Raw genomic sequence first — 26137 nt, forward strand, 5'->3', positions numbered from 1 at the left:
TGTGGTATTCTGTCCTTACAGTTTTAGAAAGAAAATTGTATTGGGGCAAATAATCTACTTTTTCATCTTCTGCATTCATGATCCACTAAGTAAACATAATAATACATAATACAAAATAAAATTTGGTAACCAACAGGCTGGGATACAGACTGGATGAGTGACAGCTTCATTTCCACTTTCTGTCTGAGGACATAAAGCCTTGGGACTCCACCCTCCCATCCAGGAAGGGTGATCCTGCCATCAGATGGGCACACAGACTGGGAAATCTTTAAAGGGAATTATATGAACCTAAAACATACCTCCTACTGCTCACACCTGCAGACTAGAACAACAGCCCAAACTGAAGTGTTCCTCTTCCTTGAGAATGCAAAGGCAAAACAGTCCCACAGGACACTGGTCACTTCCCATTTCTCCCGTCCACATTAAATGCTTTGTTCAGAAGCCTGGAAACCTCTTCCAGAAACACCAGTAGCAGGCTCAGCAATACTGAGAGTGAAATGGGTACATGAAAAAGAGGGGGCAATATCTTAATCTTGAAGGTTGGACAAGATAATTTACAAAAACCTAAAATGCCACAGCATAGTCTGAATTTTAGTTATTAAAAAAAACAAAGGCAACCAAAAGCAACAGGCACTGGACTCCTGCTAAAACCTAGAGCACCAATATCACAAATGAGATGACAGGGCTTTACTGCCAGTGATACTATTTACAGTTATGCCAAAAATAATCTATTTATTAATTGAAATTAGTTAAAGATATTCCATCACCTCTGTGCTCCTTGTATAAATGCACAGCTTAATAGTTTGGATATTTATATTTGGATTAAGAAAGTTACTGTTTAATGTGTAACTGAAATGATTAATGTTTAAACAGTACATTTCTTCCCACTGTGAAGTTATTATTAAGGGCAACTTGCAAATATCCCATGTGAAAATGACAACTGAAGAGCTGGTGCTCACAGGTGACTAAAATTTCTTTTCAAGGATTTAGCATTTTAAACTCACTCATTTTCTTGTGGGTCTGTTCTCTTGAATCACCCCGAACTTTAGATTACTTAGTAGGCTTTTTTGTTGGATTATACAGAGACATTAGTGATACCATTCATATTCTCCACATTAAAGTATGTAGCTACAGAGGAATCATTCATCAAGGAACAAGATACGGAAATTTCCCAAAGTTAGAATTTAGAATAGTAAGCGCATCTTTCTTCACTTATTTATTTTTAAATAACAGGAGATGACCTGTAAAGTGAGATACATTCCACCTGTGGCACTCTTTTCTCCGTATCACAGCTATTATGCTACTTGTCATTCTCAGCAAGAGGGGAATTATCAAAGGAACCTGAGGAATGTAAGTGGAAGGCCAGTGACGCACAATGTGCGTGGCCTCCTGCCCTCTTTGGCCCTACCCGCAGTTCTCACACCTGCCCGGCCTGCAATGGCCACACCAAGCAGAGGAGAACCAGAAGACTGTGATCGGAAGAAGAAAGAATTTCATCTTTAACTCAGATCTAAAAGTTTGCTGTTACTAAGTACCATTAGTCCAAGAAATGTGATCAGCCCTCATCACAAGCTGGGAAGCAGCCAGATATGACCTTTCTTGCAAATCTTCAGATGTATAAGATACGTAGCTACTGCAAAGGCAATCCCATCTACTTGGGAGTGAACTACTTGGTTAAAGCTGAGCATGCCTCCAAGTGCTAAGTAGGTGTGGAAATCTTACCAGAATCAGGATTTTGGTCTGTATTAGACCTCACATGGTTAAGAAAATATTAAATTAATTTTTGGTAATCTGAAAAACTACCATTAAAATAAATTATAAAACCTAAAGAAAAATAATCAAAAGAGACAAGAAAAAGAAAGGCAGGAAAAGGAGGTAAGGAAACATGAAATAACTATGTGATGTTAAGTTAAATTATGGTAGCCTTTGACCGATATTGACTGATATTTTGTTTTATGTAGGCACAAAATGCCAACCCGGTCACAAAAAAAATTCTGAAACTTGTCCTCCGGCACAATTAGGACTGTAATGAACCACTTCCTTTTCACCTTTTGTGCCTATACAAGAGGCACAGTCCTTTCCCAAGCTTTATCCCTTTGCCAGTTACATTCTTTGCAGATGCAAAATCAGATCTTTCTGCAGACTTACTACTCAAAGTCTTTCTGTTTTAACAAAAAAACAGAGAAGCCTCCGAAATCACGTTATTTTTACACCGGTGTTCAGAGGAATTTATTGAAAGAAATCATATTATAAGACTAGTAGCATTATCAATTAAAATCGCCTGACACTGACTGTTAGATATTCCTACTGTAAATGCTTTGTTATCTATTGGACTAGTATTTGCTAAATACATGCTTTTCACAGGATGACTTGGGGAGGGACAATCAGCTAAAATGCATCTATTACTGAAGAAAGGCAAATAAACTGTAAAAAAAAACCCCAGCGAGCTTCTCTTTGAAAAGTATTTAATCTCCCAAGTTATCTAGAGGAGATAATTTATATTTGGCAGTAGAGATGGCCTCTGCACTGAAACAAACCCCTGTCAGCAGTTTCACTAAGAAGCAGAGCTTTGGAAACCATGCATCTTACGCACTCACTAGAGAGCTCTTGCAGACAGACAAAAGATTCCACAAGCCACTAAATCACAAATTCTAAAATCATTAATCCGTTGGGGCTGAAGTTGGGCATTGGCTAACCAAGCTGCCCTGTGATGCTCAAGGGAGCTCTATATTCAGGGCAGAAGGGGCTGGAACTGAAAACAAGGAGGTTGTCCTTTCTGTGTACCAGTGAAAGAGAATCAGGTGCTCCACTCTGCTCCGCTCCACTCCACTTCACTCCACACTACCCAGACATATCTCTCTCAAGCTTTCTTTGTAGAGAACTTTTGTCTGGTAGCCAGAACGTTCCCCCTTTCAGACTGTATTCCTTCAAACATGGTCACACATGAATAAAGATATCCTTTCTTCAGCTCCTTTTTCAAATCACACAACCCAACAAAGATGTGCTCCCAACTACAGCGTCAGGGTCAGCAGAGGCATTTCATTCCTTACAAATCAGTGATAGGGGCATTCTCCATGAGTCCTGGTTGGTTGGACAGATTTCTTTCTCTCCCAGAAAAAGAAATCTGATGATCTCATTTTAACGCCCTTACTAAGACACTTTGAATCTACCCAGTCAGGCAGTGGTTATAAGATTACATGGCTAAAAGATATTTTTGAATCTGTACAAAATAGATAAGTACAGTTTTTAAGGATCAAGGTGATGAAGACTAAGACCAGTGCCACAGTTTAACTGAATCATTGATGCTATACAAAAATCTTAGGATTTTTATATAATTGAGCCAGTCACCTTAAAATCTCTTAGGAGATAACATCATTTACTACAATTGATAAATTGGATCCCACCGAAACTTGATTCAAGTTTGTCTTGCTTGCCAACAGATAGGCTAGCAAGAGCTAAACACAGGATTATTCTCTTGCTTGAACTCAATTTCTCTGAAAAAAAAAAATCTTGGTTTGGTTTGATTTAAAGATTTTTTATGGTTCTTTTTCAGGGCAGAGGGGAATTTTAAGAAATGTGTGAGAAATCATTTGGCCATTTTAATAAAGGAGTCATTACTCATAAAGAAGAAGCCTCCAGTAATTTTTACAGATGTAGACCATACCAGCTGAAGATGGTGTAATGTGCTAATGAAGCAGCAAAAAGTTACACTCATTGAAATTCTGGCCCAGCAAATGTGCACAGTGAGGACCACCAATGCTTTCCTCTGTATTTATTCCCTGTACAGAAGGTGTGTAAATTAATTAAGATGACATTGATACATGCCCAAACACTCCAAGGAGTTTTGGTTGCATGCATCCTGCTCTCATATTACATGGACACAAAAGTTGAAGCAAGTTGAAAGTTTGTAAAGAACTGCTGCTATGCTTTTTCATTTGGATAAAAGCTAGCAAAAGCTGCAGGTCCTCACTTGTTCTCATTAAGAATTTAGCTAGGAATGATTAGTAGACTGAGGCTTTGTAAAATCTGGAAGAGAAACTTTTGAGTAAATCATTATTTCAAAACCAATGCAAAGGTACTTACCACATGGCAAAGAGTTATCCTCTTCTACTGTGTTGGTATAGGTCCAATCCTCCTTTCTCCAGCCTATAACACCACTATCCTGGCAGTCCTCAGACTGTGTTATATTTGCCTTGTCCCACATTCTGAACATGTACAGTTCCCCAGTCATACCCTGGTTAGGTGATGCAGTTGCACCTCGCAGCTTTGAACAGCCAAGTAAGAACTGGCCTTTTCCAGGCAAATTAACTTTCCCCCTTAGTTTTTTGTTTAATCTTTTTTTTCCATCTATGAACACCTTCATCTCCTCATTGTCACTTTTCCACTGGATACATATTTGGTTCCAAGTGTTTTCATGAAGTCTTGCTGTTTTATTGATTTGATTTCCAAACAACCATATGCTCAATTTGCCATGATCTCCCATAAGTCCAAGATCATACTTATTTGCAGAGACATTGATGTGAGGTGTTTCTTGAGTGTATACATATGCTGTCCATGGACTGTGTGATGAATACAGTTTGAGGTCCACACAGACAAGGAATTCTTTCAAGGGATGCAGAGAAATTCTTGATGACATAATCCAAGGATCTTGACATGCAGTCTTAAAGACAGCTTTATATCGCCCCAGGAAATCTTCCTGATCTAAATAAAGAAAAGGTGATTTGTAAAATTATTTAATTTTTAAAAGTATCTTTTATACCAATGTTATTCTTCCATATAGTACTGTTCCTAGGCATTTACGTAGGAGTTTTTAAAACAACACATTAAGAAATAACCTTGTAATCTACTCTTTTGGTGTAGTTTGGGTTTTTTTGTGGTAGGGAAGAGACAATTTTGGAGGCAGTCAATAAATCCTAGCTGCTCATGAAAGCTTTGAAGTAAAACTCATGCACAAGACCAAGGATGACCATGTAGAACCACCAAATTGTTTAGGTTGGAGAAGACCTCTAAGATCATCAAGTCCAACTGCAAGTCCAGTACTGCCAAGTCCACCACTAAACCATGTCCCTAAATGCCATATCTACATGTCTTTTGAACACCTTCAGGGATGGTAACTCAAAAACTTTCCTGCACAGCCTGGTACAATGCTTAACAACCCTTTCCATGAAGAAATTTTTCCTAATATCCAACCTAAACCTCCCCTGGTGCAACTTGAGGCTGTTTGCTCTTGTCCTATTATTTGTGACCTGGGAGAAGAAATAACTCCCACCTCGCTACAACCTCCTTTCAGGTTGTGAGTGATTAGGTCTCCCCTCAGCCTTCTTTTCTCCAGGTGAAACAACCCCAGCTCCCTCAGATGCTCCTCATAAGACTTGTGCTCCATACCCTTCACCAGCTCCACTGCCCTTCTCTGCACACACTCCAGCAACTCAGTGTCTTTCTTATCATGAGGGGCCCAAAACTGAACACAAGATTTGAGGTGTGGTCTCACCAGCTCTGAGTACCAGGGAACAATCACTGTCCTGGTCCTGCTGGTCACACTTTTGCTGATACTGGCCAGGATGCCGTTGGCCTTCTTGACCACCTGGGCACACTGCTGGCTCATGTCCAGCCAGCTGTTGATCAACACCCCAAGGTCCTTTTCTCTCAGGCAGTCTTCTAGACACTCTTCCCCAAGCCTGTATGTAGCATTGCCTGGGGTTGTTCTGACCAAAGTGCAGGGCCTGGCACTTGGCTTTGCTGAACCTCATACAACTGAGGCTTCATTCTGCTCCCCATCCCTCTCTTCCAGCTCAGGGTGCTGGTCATCCAGAGAGCAACTGGTCTTTCTAATAATGATAGAGGCAAAAAAGGCATGAAGGCACCAGCCTTTTCCTCATACTATGACATTATGTTCCCCCTTCATCCAATAAAGGCTGGTGATTCTCCTTAGCCCTTTGGTTGCTAATGTATTTATAGAAACATTTTTTAATTGTCTTTTACAGCAGTGGCCAGATTAAGTTCTAGCTGAGTTTTGGCTCTTCTGATTTTCTCCCTGCATAATCTCATGACATCCTTGCAGTCCTCCCGAGTTTCCTGCCCCATTTTCCAAAGGTCGTAAACTCTCCTTTTTTTCCTGAGTTCCAGCCAAAGGTCTCTGTTCAGCCAGGCTGGTTGCCTCCCCCTCTGGCTCATCTTTTAGCCTGCTCCTGCACCATTAAGATTTCCTTCTTGAAGAAGAATGTCCAGCCTTCCTGGGCTCCTTTGCCCTTCAGGACTGTCTCCCAAGGGCCGACTTCTTCAAAAACCAAAAACTCTTTCCTTTTTGAGATCACTCTGCCCAAGACACCCTTCAACCACCACATCATGCACTAGTCCTTCTCTGTTCACAAACAACAGAGGTCCAGCATGTCCAGCAGGGTACCTTCCCTAGTTGGCTCCCTCACCAACTGTGTCAGGTCACCTTCCAAACACTCTGGAAACCTCCTCGACTCTTTCCTCTCTGCTGTATTTCCAACAGGCGTCCTGGTAAGCTGAAGTCCCCCATGAGAACAAGGGCCAGTGATCATGAGACTTCTCCTAGGTACTGATGGAATATTTCATTTGCCTCTTCATCCTGGTTGCATGGCCTGTAACAGACTCCCACCAGGATATGTGCCTTGTTGGCCTTCCCCTTGACTCTTATCCACAAACACTCAACCCTATTGTCACCATCATTAAGCTCCAGACAATCGAAACACTCCTAATGCAACACAGCTACCCCACTGCCTCTCCTTGCCTATCCCTTCTGAAGGGTTTATTCTCATCCATTGCAGCATTCTGGGTGTGAGTCATCTCACCATGTTTCTGTGATAGTAGCTGAGTCATTGTTTTTCTGCTGCACAATGGCTTCCAGCTTCTCCTGTTTGTTGTCCACCACACAGGTTGTGTGTCCTATATCCAGGACTGCACATATATTTTGCATTTAATAGATACTGGATAAAATACAGAAACAGAGATAGAAGGCAGCACTATAGCCCTTACTGCATTCTTACGTCTCAGTCTTGCATCCTCCTCCTCTGAACAAAATCATATTTCTCCAAGCCATTTTTAAAAAAGTAACACAGAAAGACTCAGGGAACTACAGGCCCCCTCTGTGGCCAGCAAGGCCATGGAGCTGATCCTCCTGGAAACTGTGCTAAGGCACATGGAAAAGAAGGAGGTGATTAGTGACCAACGCGGCTTCACTAAGGGCAAATCATGCCTGACAAATTTGGTGCCCTTCTAGGACAGGGTTAAAGAATTAATGGATGAGGGAAGAGCAACTGATGTCATCTATTTGGACTTTTACAAAGCATTTGACACTGTGCTACATGACATCCTTGTCTCTAAACTGGAAAAACAGGGATTTGATGGATGGACCCCTCAGTGAATTAAGAATTGGCTGGATAGTCGCACTCAAAATGTTGTGGTCAACAGCTCAACGTCCGTGGAGAGACCAGTGACTAGTGGTGTTCCTCGGGGGCTGGTATTGGGACCAGAACTGTTTAACATCTGACATGGACAGTGGGATTGAGTGCACCCTCACCAAGTTCGCCAACAACACCCAGCTGTGTGGTGCGGTCGACACACTGCAGGGAAGGGATGCCATCCAGAAGGACCTTAGCAGGCTTTAAGATGGGCCTGTGCAAACATCATGAAGTTCAAAAAGCCAAGTGCAAGGCTCCATACCTGGGTCAGGGCAATCCCAAGCACAGATACAGACTGGGCAGAGAATGGATTGAGATAAGCCCTGAGGAGAAGCACTTCGGGGTGTTGGTTGATGAGAAGCTCAACATGACCCAGCAACATGCATTTGCAGCCCAGAAAGCCACCCATATCCTGGGCTTCACCAAAAGCAGCATGGCCAGCAGGTCAAGGGAGGGGATTCTGCCCCTCTACTCTGCCCTTGTGAGACCCCACCTGAAGTGCTGCATCGAGCTCTGGGGACAAGAGAAGTTGTGGATGCCCCATCCCTGGAAGTGTTCAAGGTCAGGTTGGATGGGGCTCTGATCAGTCTGACCCAGTGGAAGGTGCCCCTGCCCATGGTAGGGTGGTTGGAATGAGATGATCTTTATGGTCCCTTCTAATGCAACCCATTCTACGACTATATGATTTCTTCCCCAACCCTGAGATTCTTAAATCCTCAGCTGAATACTGACAGTTACAGCAAGAAAGGTAGAAAACAGCCATATTCTAGTAGAGAATGAGTTTAGGTAACTTTTAGAAAATTTGTTTTGGAGCCACTGGTTTATTTTAAATTCAGCCCTCATTCCCTGTTCTCTATCAGAGAACTTAGTTGCAGAGACATCTGGTCTGTGAATCTCAAATATACTGTGTCATTAAGACAGTGGCAACCTGGAGTTCAACTTGGATAGTAAATGGAATTTGTGGTGTCAACAGTAAATTTACTGGTAAAAAACAATGTGCCTGGCTCTGTCAATGCTGGTAAAACAAGTAGTTCCAGATAATGCCCCAAAAACTGAAACTTGATCATAACTGTTCAGTGCTTATAGGTGCCTCATTTCCTCCACTGTCCCAACACAGGAAAGGACAAACTTTCGTAGCTGTAGATGTAAGCTCTTTGGAGTTGACTCTCATTTTGTGGGAATATACACATTCCAATCACATAATCATTATCATGATTGCTTGCTTTTAGGGTGCACACATCAGCAACAAAATAAGAAAAAAGTCCTTTGGAAGGTGAAGCGGAACTACAAAAAAATAAAACAGTCTGGTAGATGCTCAGTCAGTGCAAGAGAATATGTTACTGACACCTTTAAGGAGTCCATTATTTATCAATATAAGCAGACTTTTTATGAATGCTCCAGAGGAGGTTTGGGATTAATCATGATTGGTCAGGGTTGGAAAGCAGAACAAGATTGGTCAACATAGGAAAAAAAAAGCTTTTCCATTAGCTCTGCTGCAAAAAGACAAACTTCCAGGCAATTTGGATCAGGGTTTTTTTTCCAGGGCAAGTTACATTCATAGTCCTAGTTAGCTGTCAAGATCACAGCCAGGTCTTCTGTAATTTCAAGCAAAAAGAGCACCATCTTTCATCAGGCCAATTCTGACAACTTTTCTGTCTCTTTAGCTCAGAGCTCTCAAATTTCTTTTTCAATAGCAACAAATGAAAACATGAAGAAAGTTCCTAACTTCCAAGTGCAGCTTTATAGGTACAAGCTACCAGAAAACATTCTAAACACAAAATATATCAATCCAGTTACATTGATATCTATTCTTGTTGCATACTATTGCTTCAAGACTTCCTCTGTGACACTAATTAGCAAAAACCTTTCACAACCCCGAATCATTCCTGAAGTTCAACATACATCATGTAGGTGCCATCCAAGGCTATAGACCAAACAAAAAACTCTCTGAGTACAAACTGAATTAGGTGAAAATCCTAATGAGCAGACAGTGGATTTTGAATGGTGAGATAATTCTTAGTTTGGTTCTAAGTGGCAATGGAAAAGAAAAACACACTTGGCCCAACAGCAAGCAGCAGAATTATTTCCCCTCTGTCCAACCCCACAGCATGAATTCACTCATTCAGTTCAGCCTCCTGTCAGAGTCTAAAAGCAGAAGTTCAGCATGGAAAACTAATTTTTAAAACAGCTTAAAAGCTGGGGTGACAAAGACTGGATGGGAGAGGAAATTGTCCCAGAAGATAAGATTTTTAGATACAGGCTCAAATGTACCTTCCATTTTTAGTAAAAGGATTACTACAATTAAAATAGATCTGCCAATTTACAGCACGGACAGATCATGAGGAAACCGATTTTATAAAGGAAACAGTTAGCTAGTTATATGCCAACACTTGTGACACAGTCTCTCCAAATAAAAATAATTGCTCAAGTCTTTCATTATTAAGTGGGAATTCTGCTGAATGTTTTGAAAAATTTGATGCAGCTGCTGTTCCTCAGAGTATATGTCAGAAATATACTTGCATGACTCACATAGCTTCCAAAATTCCTGTAAGAAATCTTGAGCATGCAGACATGGCCAAAGTGACTGGTTTCCTGACACAGCTTCAAAACCTGAAGTCACTGTTAACTATCCAAACTGACAGACTGGAAAACTATTTCTGAGCAAAAATATTAATGAAAACTTGAAGTATCATCATCAGACTTTACTTTGGAAGTGAGAAAATGGTGAGAGAGGCTTGATTTCATGTTAAATGTTAAATTAGTGTTGATGTGCCAATAGTGAATTAAAGGGCTGCTAAATCCTATTACATTATTTAGGGGAACTGACACATCAAAGTTGTCAAGGGAGGCAGAGTGGGCATACACTTGCAGATGAAAACAGTCTTAAGGCAGGTAGCCAACAGAAATTATGCAAAATGACAACAATCTGGTGACGATTCTTCTGGTCTGCTTTATATAATTAAAAAAGACTGCTGTTGATCAATATGCAAGGACTGAAGAATTAATTTAAAGTAGCAAAAGCATTTACATAGAGAGGTCTAACCTTCTGGAAACTGGAAAGGCTGGCCCACTTTGCTCTAAACAGTTATAAAAAAAAGTGCCAAAAAGTGGTGCCAAAGTTAAGACAATAAATACCAATACTATATGAAATGTTATAAGAAAGGCTTGGAAAATTTCACATGCTTTATCTACTCAAAGAATGCCGAAAAAGCACAAAGGAAATCATAACCATAGTCAGAAAATGCACTTTGCTGTTCCAAGTGGAATATGGGCAGTACAGCATTATGCTAGAAATTTATTATCAGTATTATCTTGGCTAAGTCTCTGATATGTGGGTGCATGCCATGTAAGTAGGAGACAACTTCACATTAAAGCCTTTGGAAGTTCTGTTAATCATCACTTATTTTCTCTAGTAATGGTACTTGTGGGCTGTGTCCCACCCTTGACCGCGGAACTGAGGAGCTGGAACTGGCTGTGCTCATACTGTGGCATTCCTGACTTATAATTAGTTTCCTTGGGTCCAGACAATACAGAAAAGTATCCATGAACACACCCTTATCACCACAGCACAAAAAAGGTAGCATAGTAGGAAGAACGCTCCAAACATCTCTAGAGTAAGTAAAATTACTGTGTGTGGGGGGGAAATGACAATTTGGAGTGAAAGAAACTCCATGTGATAGCAATTGTGGGCTGATTTTTCAATGTCATTTGCTGCATTTGGGCACATAAGCCCTTTTAGACATGCAAATTTTTCCTTATTCCTGTATTTAACTCTAACAGATGCAAAAGTTGGGGTTTTTAACCTCACTAGAAATAAAAGCATCCACTTAATAAGTATATTCTCTTAAGCCCTAAAAGAAATCCTAAAACACATGCGCATACTTTCAAATGTTTAAAATAAACTTTCTGAGAATGAAAACAAACAAAAAATGCAATATCTTTCTTTTTTTCAAACATTTTTAGATGGTGATAATTGATGTCTTTACAAGAGATAGCCAATCATAGATAGGAAGAATTACACATACAGGAGCAAATCCTCTCAGTGCATGAGCACCAGTGTTATTTTCCTTATATTACTAATAACCACTGTGTCAGTATAGTTGAGCATTAATACAGTCAAGTATTCTAATGAAAAAGTATAGTAACAAGTTTATGTGTCTGCACAATCTGGCTTTTAACCAGTAACAACAGTCATTAACTTCCTTGCAAGTGTTTGCCACCTGTAACACATTTGGCTTGCCACAGTCCATTAAAATGACGTCAAAAGAATCTTGTATACTAATATATTCCATCTAGAGCTCAGAAATGTTCTTTATAAAAAGTTTAAAACTCTAAACTTTCTACATGGGGGTCACTTGATTCTGCTTAACATTTGGAACTCTGAAGCTAAGAACTGTTTCCTCAAAATTAATTTCATCCCTTCTTTTTATTCACAGTTGTATTTGTTTATCTGAGGATAAACTATGCCATGTTTTCCAGTGTCCTAGGCATCAGAAAAAACACAAGCAGTTCTTCTCTTTTCATATTTTTTGGAGAGCACACATACTTTGGCACCTCAGATGTCAGAACTGAGTAGAGATGCTGCTGACAGTGCTAACAGCCTAAAACAGAAAAACCCCAATAAAATAGGATGAAACCATAAATATGCCCTTGTGTCTGTCTAGCTTTTCTTGAAGGATTTCTGACATTTGCAAGTGATACAGATGCGAAAAACAAAGTCCCTCTTTGCTTGCTTCCTCAGAACTCTTCTACGACATCTGTCCACCTGCTGAGCAGCTCTGTCCTTTTCACTATTTGAAGCACAGGATGTTAAAACCTCTACATCTTAGTAGCAGTTTTATCACCTGAATGTCAGATTCTCTCTCAATAAAATCATTTTATGAAAATTACTATATTTGGAGAATTAGAATCAGAATTTGTCTAGTCACTAAACCTATGAAATCTCATTGCTTGTACAATGTTGTTAAGCAGGCACATCTAAATTAAAAAAAAATAGCAGTAAATTTGAACTGAAAGAAGTTCTGACCTTCTAAAGTAAAAACATGCCATGACACAGAAAGCAGCTTCTGAAACTAGCATTAAGTACATAGCAAAAAACACTTCCAATTTTTTAATACCTCAAGCACATTACTAACATGATAAATGTATTACACACTATTGATATACAGAAACTTTATGAATGACAAGCACTGTTATCTTTATCAGTTGAGGTCCAGAGTAGTGACACACTAACCATCAGTTTACAGAATAGCCATGAGAAATTACTTTACCTCACACAAAAGCATTACAAAAGTTATCCAATTTGTACAAGAACCTTATAAAATTATTTTTCATTTACTGTTATAGAAAGAGCATAAATTGCCAAGTTTAAATGTGTCATTTCTGTTACATGTTTTGGACCTTACTGCCTTCTCCTTAGCCATATTCAGATCAAGAGAATGCAGATGTTCTATGCTCATACACACCCTAAATAGACTGAAGCTCAAAGAATTTTGTGGTGTTTTCGTAAGAACGATGTAAAAGATTTAACAATATGTTCGGAAAATAGGAATACTTGCAGTTTAAAAAAATGGCAAGAAGATAATTTGTCTTGTTATGACATATTGTGTTTTAGTTATCTCCTCATCCATAACCTAAAAGAAGTTACTACCAATGAGTTTTTATGAAAACACAAAAAGCATCCAAAATGCTAAGCATCAATTGGTTCATTTCTTGTTAGTGACGGGTTTTCCTCATCATTTCAAGAGGGCAAAAACTTTCCTGTTCTAAATACATTCAAAAGTCCTATTCATCAAGATGAATGTGATTTATTTGGAATACCAACACTAGACAAATCAGGAAAAAATTCTCTTACCTTTGCCTGCTGTAGCCAGGAACAACTGAAGTAAAAGGACTGCTTGAAAAATCCTGAATCTCAAGAAAATGTCCTGTATTCTGCCAACACAGCAGTGCTGTTTTCCCCAGACAACCATTCTAGAAGAAAATAAATAAATAATTAAACCAAAATTACTAGAAAAAGTGTAGGTATGTGGACATTATGAAAAATTATGTTTCCAACATAATCATAGAATCATAGAATCATAGAATCGATTGGGTTGGAAAAGAACTCCAAGATCATCGAGTCCAACCCTTGGTCCAAATCCAGTCCATTTACTAGATCATGGCACTCAGTGCCACGTCCAATCTGCGTTTAAAAATCTCCAGGGATGGTGAATCCACCACCTCTCTGGGCAGCCCATTCCAATGCCTGATCACTCTCTCTGTAAAGAATTTTGTCCTGATATCCAACTTAAATTTCCCCTGGCGGAGCTTAAGCCCATGTCCCCTTGTCCTATTGCTGAGTGCCTGAGAGAAGAGACCAACCCCCACCTGGCTAGAACTTCCGTTCAGGTAGTTATAGACGGTGATGAGGTCACCTCTGAGCCTCCTCTTCTCCAGGCTAAACAACCCCAGCTCCCTCAGCCTCTCCCCATAGGACTTATGCTCCAGTCCCTTCACCAGCCTTGTTGCTCTTCTCTGGACCCGCTCCAGCACCTCAATACCCTTTCTGAACTGAGGGGCCCAGAACTGAACACAATACTCAAGGTGTGGCCTCACCAATGCAGAGTACAGGGGAAGGATCACTTCCCTGCTCCTGCTGGCCAATCTTTTCAACCCCGTTATACTATTGGTCATATATTGTACAGAGATGCACAAATACTCTGTATATTGCCAAGACACTAAGAAAGAAAGAGCTGTTTGCTGAAAGGAAAAACAAAAATAAAACCAAAAAACCTCATTTGAGCTCTAATTCTCCAAAGACTCACAAATACATCAGAGTGTGATTCCTTGCACAAATAAGACTTTCAACATTTGAAAAACAAACAAACAAAACCTCCAAAAGATATCATGGCTGGGCTTTGTGAATGAAGATTTGTGGAGGGCTCTACCCACATTTGTTACGAGTGCACTGGTGGCTAAAAAGGCCAATATGAGATAGACACATCTGGTTGCAAAAGGTGCAGCAGAAGGAAGATATACACACAAACAAAACAAACACACAAACCCCAGAACAAACAAACCCAACCAAAACCCGGCAGAGCAAGCATGGAGAGCTTATCCAAAAGCTGTGTTAATCTCATCAAGAATGTAAGAAAACATCTCTTCAGTCCCCTACCCACATGTAGGGGACTCCCATGTGACATTTTAACAGAAGCACTGTGAACTCCTAAGGAAGAAGCAAGACTTTGATTCCCAATCCTCATGTCTTTCTCAAGACAAGAAGCTACTGAAAAAAAAAAAATGCCACAAGTCACTGTGGGCAGCAAGATCATGGAGAGTACCATGAACATCTGGTTTACCCACATTTCTTCCTGGTGATGGTTGTCTAATGGGAGCAACAGGACATGGCGTTGGAAAAAGAATGTGCCTCCTATTATGAGAGATAATGCTCTATGAAATGACACAATTTTTTAAAGATCTTTTCAAAAAAAGGTATATCTGAATATTTTGCACACCGAAAGAAACATTAAGTAAACATTCTGGTGCTCTCTGCATGCATTAATTTTTACATAAAAAGGTTTAGAGATACATAGTTGCAAGTGCCTCTGTAATTGATTCTTGAAACAAAGGCACAGCAGTAACCTTTACATATTGACTATCTTTAATATATCAGCTTTATGGTAGAACAGAGCATTCTGCACGACACCAGAAGTTTAATTTTGCAATCACAAGTCTGGTGCATGTATGAATATACTGGTTAGCAATCCTCCTGCTCCCAAACTGCACTGTGCTTCCGTACATGTTGTATCAGGCTGCAGTAGGTTCAGGCACTGTAAATGGTGAACTCTTTCAGGAGCTGTAAATTTGTGTTAAGGTTAGGGCTAAAATGTTTTGGGGGTTTTTTTGCAAGTATTCACACAAATTTAAATATTTGTTGATATAAAATGGTTGTTATGGGCTGAAGTCTGCAAGAGAATTGCTAGAGGAATAAACTGAAAAACAGTGAAGTTGCTAGTTGATAGATATTTTGGAAACTGATTAAATGTACATGCAATAAATTATACACATGTAACAACGTAGCATAGGATGCATAAAGCAAAGGCTTCTCAAAAATTAAGAGCACTACAACATTGTTGCCAGTGTTTCAAATAATTACATTGTATTACATAGCAAAAAAAAAAGGTAAAACAGATTGCATTAAAAAACACTGATCTGGATGATTACAATACTGCTTCCACAAAAATCAAACATACTAAAACTGACAGAAAATAAGTCGTATGCTAAAACAGTGGTCATAGCTAATACACACAATCCCATGCAGGAACAGATCAAAATGAAACAAAAACAAGTAAAAAAAAGCATGAAATGTCAAAGGCAGGTTAGCTTTCTAAAGATCCACAGGAAACATGTTCAAATCTGTCTTCAGCTTGTTTCTCTGAATGCCTAAGAATCATATATTAATAAAGTTGATCGGTCAGCAAACGAAGTAGCACAATTACATTAATTATTCTAAGAGCCTGATAATGATGACTGTCATGCTTAAATACATCTGTCAACTTCACGGATTGTGCATCTACAATATAATTTTCTAGGGTTAAAAGAGATACCCATCCAAAAGCCATGTTTCCTTTCTCTGCTTACTCACGCTTCCCATTCTAGTCTCAAATTAGGTCACTTCCAAGCAAAACCAAGCTGCGCATCTATTCTTCCATGCTATGGGGAAATCTCTTCCTTTGTACACTAAACCATCTATCCACAGTAATGTATTTAGAAACGAAAACAAACAAAAATTCCAGCATACCTTGTCTCTACTATGTTGACATCAAGAGTTGAAATGTGAATGGGATGGAGTTCCACGAGTTTAGCCACTGATGCCAGCAAGTACTGAGGTGAACTGCTTGCTTTGTGTCACATATGATACTGATTTGGAATGCTCCTATATTCCCTGCATTTAGTTTTCTCCTTAAGCCTCAGTTCTGCAAACACATACACATGAAATGAGCTGACAAGACAAAGGTTTATTCCTGAACCACCAAGCATGCCTTCTATTTGGTCTGGTAGATCTCATTGGGCAATAATGTTAGTGTCCCATCCACCAGAAATAACAACTGCATTACAGCAGTCTAAATTTGAGGACAGGAGCCAAGCAATTCCTTGTTCTGACTCCAGCTCTGCCTGAGCACTATGTAGCCCTTAGGAGTTTGAATGGACCTTACTCTAACTCTTCCGGAGTGAGCTTTGCTAATATTTGTCCAGTGTTTAAATGAAAGGCTGTAATAAATACTTTCTGTACATTTAGGGTTTTATTTCATCTGGGTTTTTTGACCATTTTTTTTGTTCTCACTTCCTGAGATGGGCCCAAGCAAAGACAAGTGGGGACAGATGCGAGCTTCTTGTTGACTGAACACAGTCACATTAAGAACTTTGAAACTATTTGAAGCTATGAATGAAGATTAATATCACAGGGAAAGCAATAAAATCCAGATAGCAGGAAACTGAGTAAATGTATAAAGTGAAATACTGACATGGTCACAGCTCAATTGACTTTTTGCAAGACTTTGTACATTTACACTAGCTCAAGATTGTTCCAAGTCTGGATAAAATATACAATTAAAAGAGTTGGGAAAAAAACATTGGTATTCTTTTCTTTTTGCAACAATGCTGTTTAGCCATTACTAAAGAAAAAGATGCTTTGATAGATTTTTTTAAAGGAAAAATACACCAAGATATAAAATATGACTTCACCATAGCCACTATGTTCCTCTTAAACTTAAGTCTTTCTCTGTATTAGAATCCTAAAGCTTTACTCTTGATGATCCTAAACAGTAATGTAACTGCAAATATATAGTTGAGAATTGGGCATAAGTGATTCTTTGCATTTGTTATTCATTTTGCTCATTTGTTCAAATGAACACTTTTATTGTTCTTTATAACAGATGACTCAGAGAGCATGAATATGCATAGTTTTTGCAGTTGGATGAAAAATTTTCACTTGTAAATCAAGCAAATCTAATCGAGTACAACAGTTACTGAGCCACCCAAGAGTGGGAAAGAATTCTATGCACAGACTACAGGTAAAGATGCAACAGGCTGTCTTTACTTTCTCACTTACAACAAGTCACTTTTATTTACAAAGAGCTAAGTGTCCGAAGTAGACGAGAATATAAAACATTTCTTTATGGGCAGTAGAAAAGATGGAAATTGAGAAAATAAAGGCTCAAGCATAAATCTGCTCTCTCTTGTTTGTTCTCCATGAAGAGTGCTCTATTTTGACCAATCACAATCTTATAGTATTAGCACCCGGGTTTCACAACGTTTCATACCATCTTATTAAGTTGAAAGTCAAACTAGAATTGACAGAACTTTTCTTAAAACAAATGAACACATATAGTTTTAAAAATTAGATGGTTATTTTGTATGTTGTGTTACACATGATGCAGTTCTCCATTAATATCACATTCTCTAGAAATTAAAGAATTTAGTGGAAGCAAAGACAGGAAGATGGTATAAGAAGGAGTCTGTATTCTTATTATTAATATTAACTAGCTTATGCCATGCTATTTTACTTTACTGCTTTCCAAGTGTGTACCTATAGGTGACATATCAAGACATATAGGTCTTACCTTCAGCAACTGCTTGCCTTGTATTACATCAGATATATTTTCTATATGATTGAAGCCAAAGAAAGTGCAAAACATAAATACAGCTGTTGTGTTCCGTAGTGTATTTTGTTAAACCACTTTTTGAAAAATACATGTAAATTTCACAATTCCTGTTGAAAATATCTAATTACTGGCAGTCTTTAACATTTAATAAGCTGTTATGCCAAGTTTTAGCCAGAGCAGGTTCTCACTGCCAATGCATAAATTGTTGGTTACAGAAACTTATGACCCAAAGGAATCATTAATTTACTTCTAATTGTGCTGTCTGCTGCTGCACTTCAAACTCTTTTGTTCAGGTCACACTTATTTCAATCATAGTGTCTGTGCTTCATTCTGTCTTCTGTAGTTATCCCCTATAAAAATTTTGGATTTTAATAAAAATATTTCCCAAATGTATAGAAGCTACTGCTGAGGAGGAGGGTAATAATGAATGGTAAGCTTCTGACCACTGTTCTGTAACAGTCTGCCTTATTCAAACCTATACCAGGTGACAGAAGGCTAAAAAGAGTAAGAGAAACAAATCATACTGCCCATGTATGAGAACTTTTTGATGTCTTTAATTACTTTCAAAAATGTAAGACTGTAGACTTCTTCCATCAGCCCTTTATATTTTCCAGACTGGAACCAAAATGCAGTAAAGTTCGTATGTTATTTTTAAATTTTGGCTGAAGCAACTGAGATGTAATAGGGAGGACGCTTATGTTGGAAAGTCTTATGTCACTGTGAATCTTGGCACACACAGTATTCACTGACTTAACACCAGAAGTAGCACCATTGATTTTAAAATGTTGTTCCATAGGGGGGGTTATGTGTTTTTCCAGAAGACAGTATTATTAGGATTATTACTGTCTGATAATAGCTTGATTTTCATTAATTTTCTCCAGTGTTAATCACGGCTGTAAAAGCAGGCATACATATGTGTTCTACATATAGTCACTTTACGTAGAACATCAGTTTTTTCTAAGACTGTAATGGTAATGTGCTCAAGGACCTTCCAAAGATGTCCTCCTGACATAAATCTTTACTGTTTTCAAAGATATTAAATATTTTACTTTTTAATAAGTTGGCTTACAGAGAGCAACAAGCCACTTAGCTACAGATATCAGTCACCTGCAAAACTCATGGCTCGCTGGTCCATTTCTTAATAGAACTAAACAGGAGGAAGAATCCTCTGAGAAATCCTTTCTTTTGTTTAGTCTTTCAATGCTGCAGGATAGTGGCATCAGAAAGACCTTTTAATATATTTTATTTTGCAACTATCAAGCTGTGCAAGCCAAGGTCTGCCTTCAGTCCAACTCATAGATCTCCCCTTAGATTCACGTAAAAGTGCAAATTTAATCACTAAGGACTGCGTAAGTGAATTCAGGACTGTGGTATGCTATTGGATGGCTCTCCATCATGGACATCAGTGCCAAAACAAAGCACTTTTGGTACTTAATTCTGTTGTACAGCAACTTGTGTCATATGTAGTGCAAAAATGGAACAGGGGACAATAACAAGCAAGTTTTTGTTCCCTCTCATCCACATTGGAAACGTCTCACCTCTTCATATGCAATTGCCACCTGGGAGATGAACAAGAGGCCTCTCTCTAGCTCTTACAAAAGTTTTACACTATCCAGGAAATCCTTGTCTGTGCTGTATATTCCCTCGAGAGCCCACACTCCATTAAATCTTCCAGAGCAAACTAAAAAGCCCTTCAGTGACAACACCTCAGCAGGTTTCCACTTCAAAGAGTTTACAAGGTGATGTGTGAGAAGCAGAGATGTAATAAAAGTAGTTATGTTTGTCACGTCTGGTTATTTCAACTTCAGGTTGTTTACATTTTCATTAATAATACTTAGGGTTTAAAGGTATATTGGTTTAATGGAGGAGGAAACAACAAAACGTGTTCTGCAGTGTAGAAGACTGCAAATACAACAAAGACCACATTACAGGTGCATCAAATAAGATTAAAGGAACACTAGACATGCACCTTGAGCCATGTAAAGCCATGAGAAAGGGTGTACAAAGGTATAAGCATAAAAAAAAAAAGCAGACAAAAAGTTCTGGAAAGCCTTTATATTCAGTTACAGGACTTGAATTTGCTGCAGAGATAAAGAGGGAAGGACAAAGACTTTCCTAAAGCTCAAATATTCAAATAGGTGAGTAATGTAAGCAGGTTGTGAAAATCAAGCAGGGCCAGGCATGCCAGAAAGAAGACTGTCCAGCTCATGCTTTCAATTTTCCTACTTTTCAAAAATGAATTCTGAAAGTTTCATCTTACTGTAAGTGGGGGAAAAGAAAAAGTAAATAGTGGTTTCTGCTCACTCATCTCCACTCTCCTTTCCATGCTCCCTTGGCTTGAACAGCAACACCCTAAAAAAGAAATTATATTGTGATTTCATCCTAGGCCTCACTTTATGGACTTAACAGATCTCTTGGATCTTGCACTTGGAGCTGTTAAAATTTCTCTTGAAGCTGAGAAGCACAATATTTAGTGGAGGTTTCTGGTTAGTTTTTTTTTTTCTTTTAAACAACCTCACAGACTCTTTCAGACAACAGCCCACTGACCAAAACAAATAGTTTGTACTGAAGAAATAAAACCCATCAGTTTGGAAAGATGTATGCACTGAAGCAAGCACCTTCCAAAGTCCTGCAACAACTCTGTTTTGGGATATGGCATTGCTACCCTACACAGCCTAAGGAAATATAGTCACTTTGGCACTTCAGTCTTCACATGGAGTAAATATCTAGGGGATATCTATTAAGACATTCTAGTAAACAGGGTTGTGCCAGAACAGCATTCTGATCCTCCTTTAGCACTCCTCCTTCTTAGGGTCAATCTAAGTCTATGTAAGGGAACAGGAGATGGTACCACTGCCAGGACAAACCCCATAATCAATTGTTAGGGAAAGAAAGGAGGTCAGATTTCTGACTGGAGCCCACATTAGACTACTACAAATGAAACAAGTTAGTCAATAAACATTCTCAAACACTTGAAAGTCAACACACAGGTGAGTAGATGACTCCAAACCAATTTCAGAAAAATTTATTTAAACTAGAACCATTTCTGTGTGTAGCCCCCACAATCACATCAGCTCAAAAAATTTACTTTGTACGACTACACTCCACATGGCTTTTTTCATCATCACCACCTCTACAAAAAAAACTGATTAGCCTTCTTAGAAATAAACCACATGCTGACTTGCTGAAACACAGATAAGGATGAAAAAGGGAAAGCATTTTTAATTCAAGTTATATGAATACTTGGCCTATGCTATGAATAAGTAATGATGGAAAAAAGTCACTTCAAAACATGAAGTCCATCAGAAAACCATTCAATCAGCTTATGTCCATAATTAATTTGGTGCAAAAGAAAGAAAGATACTCAAAGTCTGGTTGGGAACTTGGAAATTAAACGTGGAATTTGGCAACATTAACAGTCAAGTATGCCCAGATATCTAATAAATCCAGGCAGAGGGACACAGTAATTTTTTCTCTAAAGAAAGGGACTTACTATGAGAAGAATTAAAACACTAAAAGCATCAGTAAAAAGACGTTGAGTTTTGCTGTGTGTGCACAATAACATCTCCATAATGAGCATACTCACATTACTCATTGTCTTACTATTTCTACCATTTCTAAATGTGTCACATCTTGTCAAACATGACAACTTCTGGCAAAGCTACTGATGGATCTCTGAGATCTTAACTCCTCAAAGATTCCTTTAAGGAACAGTATAAATGAGAACATACTCAGTGTTTAATTTGTGAGTGGCTGTTCTTTTTTGGTAACTAAGGCATCACTTGAGGTACTCATGCAAATTTCAGAAAACAAAAATGTGATAAATTCTAGTAATTTTCTCTAAATTCTAAAGAGTGAAAAAGTATTTTAAGTAGACTGGGGAACCTTATAAACTATTTCTTTTCTGTATACTGTTCCACCTAGTATAACTGACATTGTACGGTTTTCTTTTAAACAAAAATAAGTTAATCATGTTACAAACTGTGTTTTTTCTATGAGATGATAAGAACACTTATGAGATGATAAGCCAGCAGAAGAAGACCTAGAAGGGAAGAAAAAAGTCACTGTTTTTATAAGGCACTAGCTGAAAAGCAGCTGTTGTGTCAAACAATACAGTGCTCATTGACAAAAGTGCAGAGAATAAAAATAGATAAAACCAGAAAATGCCGAGTCTGGGACTTGGACTGCCAGACACACTTCTAAAATCTTGTATCAGTTCCACTATGTAATACCTGCAATAAAACTGTCCTGAAGCTGATGTAAGTAACACTCACCTGTGGTATACAAAATGTTCAGCTCATAGCTGAAGATAAATCACGCAGGGAGGAGCTTGAGATCCATTTTTTTTGTCTTTGATATAATGTCAGCTACAAAGGATCGTTTTTCCATCCTGAACAACAATAAATTTCAAAGGTATTTGAAATTTGAACACAAAAGGAATGCAAGACTCCCAAATAATTGAGTCCTATTAATTAACATATAGTTACACAAGCCTATCCTTTTCATAGAACAATTATAGATCCTTTCCAAATTGTAACTCCAGCAATTCATGACTGGAAAGAATAAGATCCTCATAATTCTGAGAACCTATCTAATGAAATGGTTCACTCTTTTTATGTTCATAAGATGAGTAGCACCCACCAATAAATGAATATTCTCTAAATCCATGCATCTGGAAAAGAGCAAAGCTTTTAACTGAACCTAGATACAAAAGCACTACTAAACTTGCCATTTATCAGAAAGCTAACAGTTCAGGCCAAATACCTTATTCATGCTGAAGTCTACAAGATTAATTGTATGAGCTACCCTTATTTTGGCCTTCAAATAATCTAATCTAGTGTTCCACTGAAAACATAAAATTCTCAAGTGTAGTGATCAGTTTTAAACCTATACTCTGTTTGCCAAGGCCACTGATCACGTTACGTAATAAGAACTAAAAATTGTCCAAATGTAAGAAGAGTTATTCTCTCACGAAGTCCAAAACTTTCACAATCTGCCAACTCTCTGCAGTTATCAGTGGAACACCTGACTAAAAGCATTCACAGCACAAAACCCATATAAATTGAGTAATTAACTTGAGAATGGGAATTTAGTCCTTTATCTCTCTCCAGCTGGCCGTAATTTGATCCAGTTTCTGTATTATTCTGATGGATTAGAAAGAGAGTTTAACATTAAATTTGGAAGGCACTGAAGAAAAAAAACATGCTCGCAACTTCCACTTGATCTACAGAATTACCTTAAGCTGCTAAAGTAATATTAATAAAGATATCAATAACATTAGTTCACTTGGTGTCTGACTGCCACAGCAGACATAACATAATACTATCTTACAGAGTAAAGTAGAAAATTTTGTGGCTCCAATTTGTATCTAAGCAAGTTTGTTTACATGCACTTTCTTTCCTGCACCCTCTTTCAAAGCATTTAGCTTTGGAGGTTGCTTTCATCATTAAGTTGTAAGTGTGCTTCCATGGTGAAGACAAGTACTTGCAGATCCTCCTAAGTAAAGACATGTTTTCTGTTCTTTAATCCCACAAACACATCACTGGTCACCCATCAGAGGAACAAATCCCACTTGTTTCCCCCATGGAAACAGTTACAGGAGTATGCTTTCCAGCTCAGGCATAACCTTAAACTTTAAAGCTTAAGAGCAGGAATAGCAACTTGCACAGCTCTCATCTAGTGATGGTGTTCACTGTTAGCCTATGCAAGCAAAAAGGAAAACGTGTCCTGAGTAGAGACACATAATACCAGCTTTACTTTTTCAGCACATGTGACAGAGCTGAAGACCCAACTGATTTGCTTTGGGATTGAATAACACTTGGATCTGCATGTTAGAGGTTATAAACTCTATTTTGGCTCATGTTGAAGCTCATTCTATCACACTTTCAGCATTACTATAACTGACTTAAGCAGGGGGATTGGACCAGATGACCCACAATGGTTCCTTCCAACCTTACTGATTCTGTGATTTCATACAAGTCAAACCCAGCCTGGGCCTGTACAATCACACGTTTAATTTGCTGGATAAGCATACCTTGAACTAGTTTACAAGCATTTCTTCCACATTTCCACATAAATCAATGCAAGACAGTAACACAGTAAAAGCAAGAGTTCAGTGCTGTTATAAGTACTACCCACGAATGACAAAATGTATACACTTGCAAAGCAAACATAAACTCAGTCGAAAAAGGATGCTTCTGATACACTTAGCCAGCAGAGGTGACAAAACCCCAGACAAATAAACTCCTCGGAATAATTATTGTGCACAAAAGGTGACTCTGAAGACATCTTACTTTCAATGATGTAGGTTTCCTTGCAGAAAGCATGTGAAAGAAGCAGAAAAAACTTTTAAGCTGAGTATATTCTCTGCACTCGTTCCCACAGACAACGCGTGTGAGAGCAAACCCCGACCCAGCCGAGCAAAACAGTCCCCAACGGGACGCTGCCCCGGTTCTTTCGTAAACCACATTCAAACCCTACTGACGCGTCCGCCAAAATCATTTACTTTCTAGGCCAATTTAAACACGCTACTGAAAATTTCCCGCGGTTGATTAAGCGCTTAAAAGACGACTGGAAAGATGATGGAAACCTCCCCCCCGGCAGCACGGAGAAATGTTACCTGCGTGGTGCCCTCAGCACGGACCCCGGACGGGCTCTCTCGGCCCCGCACCGGCCCCGCGCGAGTCACAACGGCCCCGCAGCGCTCGGCCCCCGCCCTCCCTCCACTGACCCCCCCGGGCCGCGCTTCCCTCGGCCCGGCGACACCCGCAAGTGCCACTCCGGGAGACGGATCTGTGACTAAGCGGTAGCCGCGGGACTGCGCTGCGGAGGTCGGAGCCATCCGACCTGCTCGGTCTCCCTCCCTCCCTCCGCCCGCCACCGCCGCGGGACCCCTCCGCCATCACCCCGCTCGTCCCTCCGGGCACGGTCGGCGGGAAAGCCCAGCCCCGAGGAACCTCTGGCGCCCGGCTCCGGAGAGCCGCTCACCTCCGCCCGGCTCAGGGCGACTCCCATCCCCGCAGCCCGCCGGGCTGCCGGTCCCTCCTCGCCCTCGGGAGCCCCGCGAGCCGAGCAGCCGCTCACCTGGCGCCGGGCGACCGCCCGTCCTGTCCGTGCCGCCCGTCCTGACCTGTCCCGTCTGTGCTGTCCCTGTGTCCCGTCCCGTCCCGCCCCGCTCGCTCAGCACTGGGCACAGCAGAGGCGGCGGCGGCCCCGGCAGCTGTGGCAGCCGCTGGACAGGGGGCGGAGGCAGGCGAGGGAGGTGCTGCGGGAAGCCGAGGGAACCCGGCGCGGCGGCGGAGCTGCCCGGGAGCGGCCCCCGCGCCCCCTCGGCCTGGCGGGCTCGGCCCCGCCCGGCGGCCCCGCGGGTGCGGGCGGTGTCCCGGGAGCTGTGGGCAGCGCAGGAGGAGAGTGGCTGGCCCGCGGCAGGCTGGAGGCAGCGAGCAGTAAGCGTGGGGACACTATGCCCGGGCACAGCGGAGGGAACTACCGCTCCGAATAAACTGTTTCAAATTCTTTGGTGGGCAACTTGTTCGGTGTTAAAATAGCCTTTTTTCTTGTATGGTTCACCTTAAGCCCTAACGTAAACGTAATTTTTCAGAATTAGCAGCCTTCATTTAATTTCAGTAAGATTGATACTTTCAGTTGGTAGTGTAAATGAACTTTGTAAATCGACTTAGCTACCAGGTCAGCAGTAAGCTGAAGCTGTGGCCCTCCTCTTCCCCTTTTTAATTGCTTGGAATGAAACATATTCTGAAAATGCAGCATTTTCAGTGACTTATTTAATACCAAAATTTTTAGGAACTACTCCCTGCATGTGAGGAGGAGCTTTGGTCATTAGACACTGTTGAGAAGAGCTTGGCTTCAGGGCATAGCTGGGGAAAGCACATCCATAGGGATGTGCTTTAGGAGCTTTAGGCAACAACTCTTCTCCGTGTTAACTGAAAAGATAAGACGGGGCAAATTCTACAAACTCCAGAGTCAGTAGGTCTTCCTGAGGATGCAGAGTGTGATGAGTCCACATGATGAACATAATTTTAGAGAAGTACTTGTAAAGAAGAGCTG

The 26137-nt window shown here is 40.0% G+C and overlaps 1 protein-coding gene across 10 annotated transcripts in view; it reads right to left on the bottom strand.

The window, feature by feature from the left end:
• The window catches only part of ADGRG2 (adhesion G protein-coupled receptor G2), a 65768-nt gene extending 40484 nt beyond the window's left edge, over positions 1-25284 (bottom strand). For 4 of the 10 annotated variants that reach the window (XM_064646722.1, XM_064646723.1, XM_064646716.1 and 1 more), the window contains exons 1-5: positions 25157-25222; positions 24367-24385; positions 22348-22463; positions 13282-13400; positions 4084-4701 (exon numbers count right to left, since the gene is read on the bottom strand). In XM_064646722.1, coding sequence (XP_064502792.1) covers positions 4084-4701; positions 13282-13399 — 736 coding nt within the window. In that variant the 5' untranslated portion in view covers position 13400; positions 22348-22463; positions 24367-24385; positions 25157-25222. Of the gene's footprint in view, positions 1-4083; positions 4702-13281; positions 13401-22347; positions 22464-24366; positions 24386-24692; positions 24727-25060; positions 25137-25156 lie in introns of those variants that run through there. The other 6 variants (XM_064646720.1, XM_064646725.1, XM_064646717.1 and 3 more) reach the window with 6 other exon arrangements.
• Between the last annotated feature and the right edge of the window lie 853 nt (positions 25285-26137).

The sequence above is a fragment of the Pseudopipra pipra genome, chromosome 2 (assembly GCF_036250125.1).
Source record: "Pseudopipra pipra isolate bDixPip1 chromosome 2, bDixPip1.hap1, whole genome shotgun sequence".
In the NCBI taxonomy this organism is placed as follows: Eukaryota; Metazoa; Chordata; class Aves; order Passeriformes; family Pipridae; genus Pseudopipra; species Pseudopipra pipra.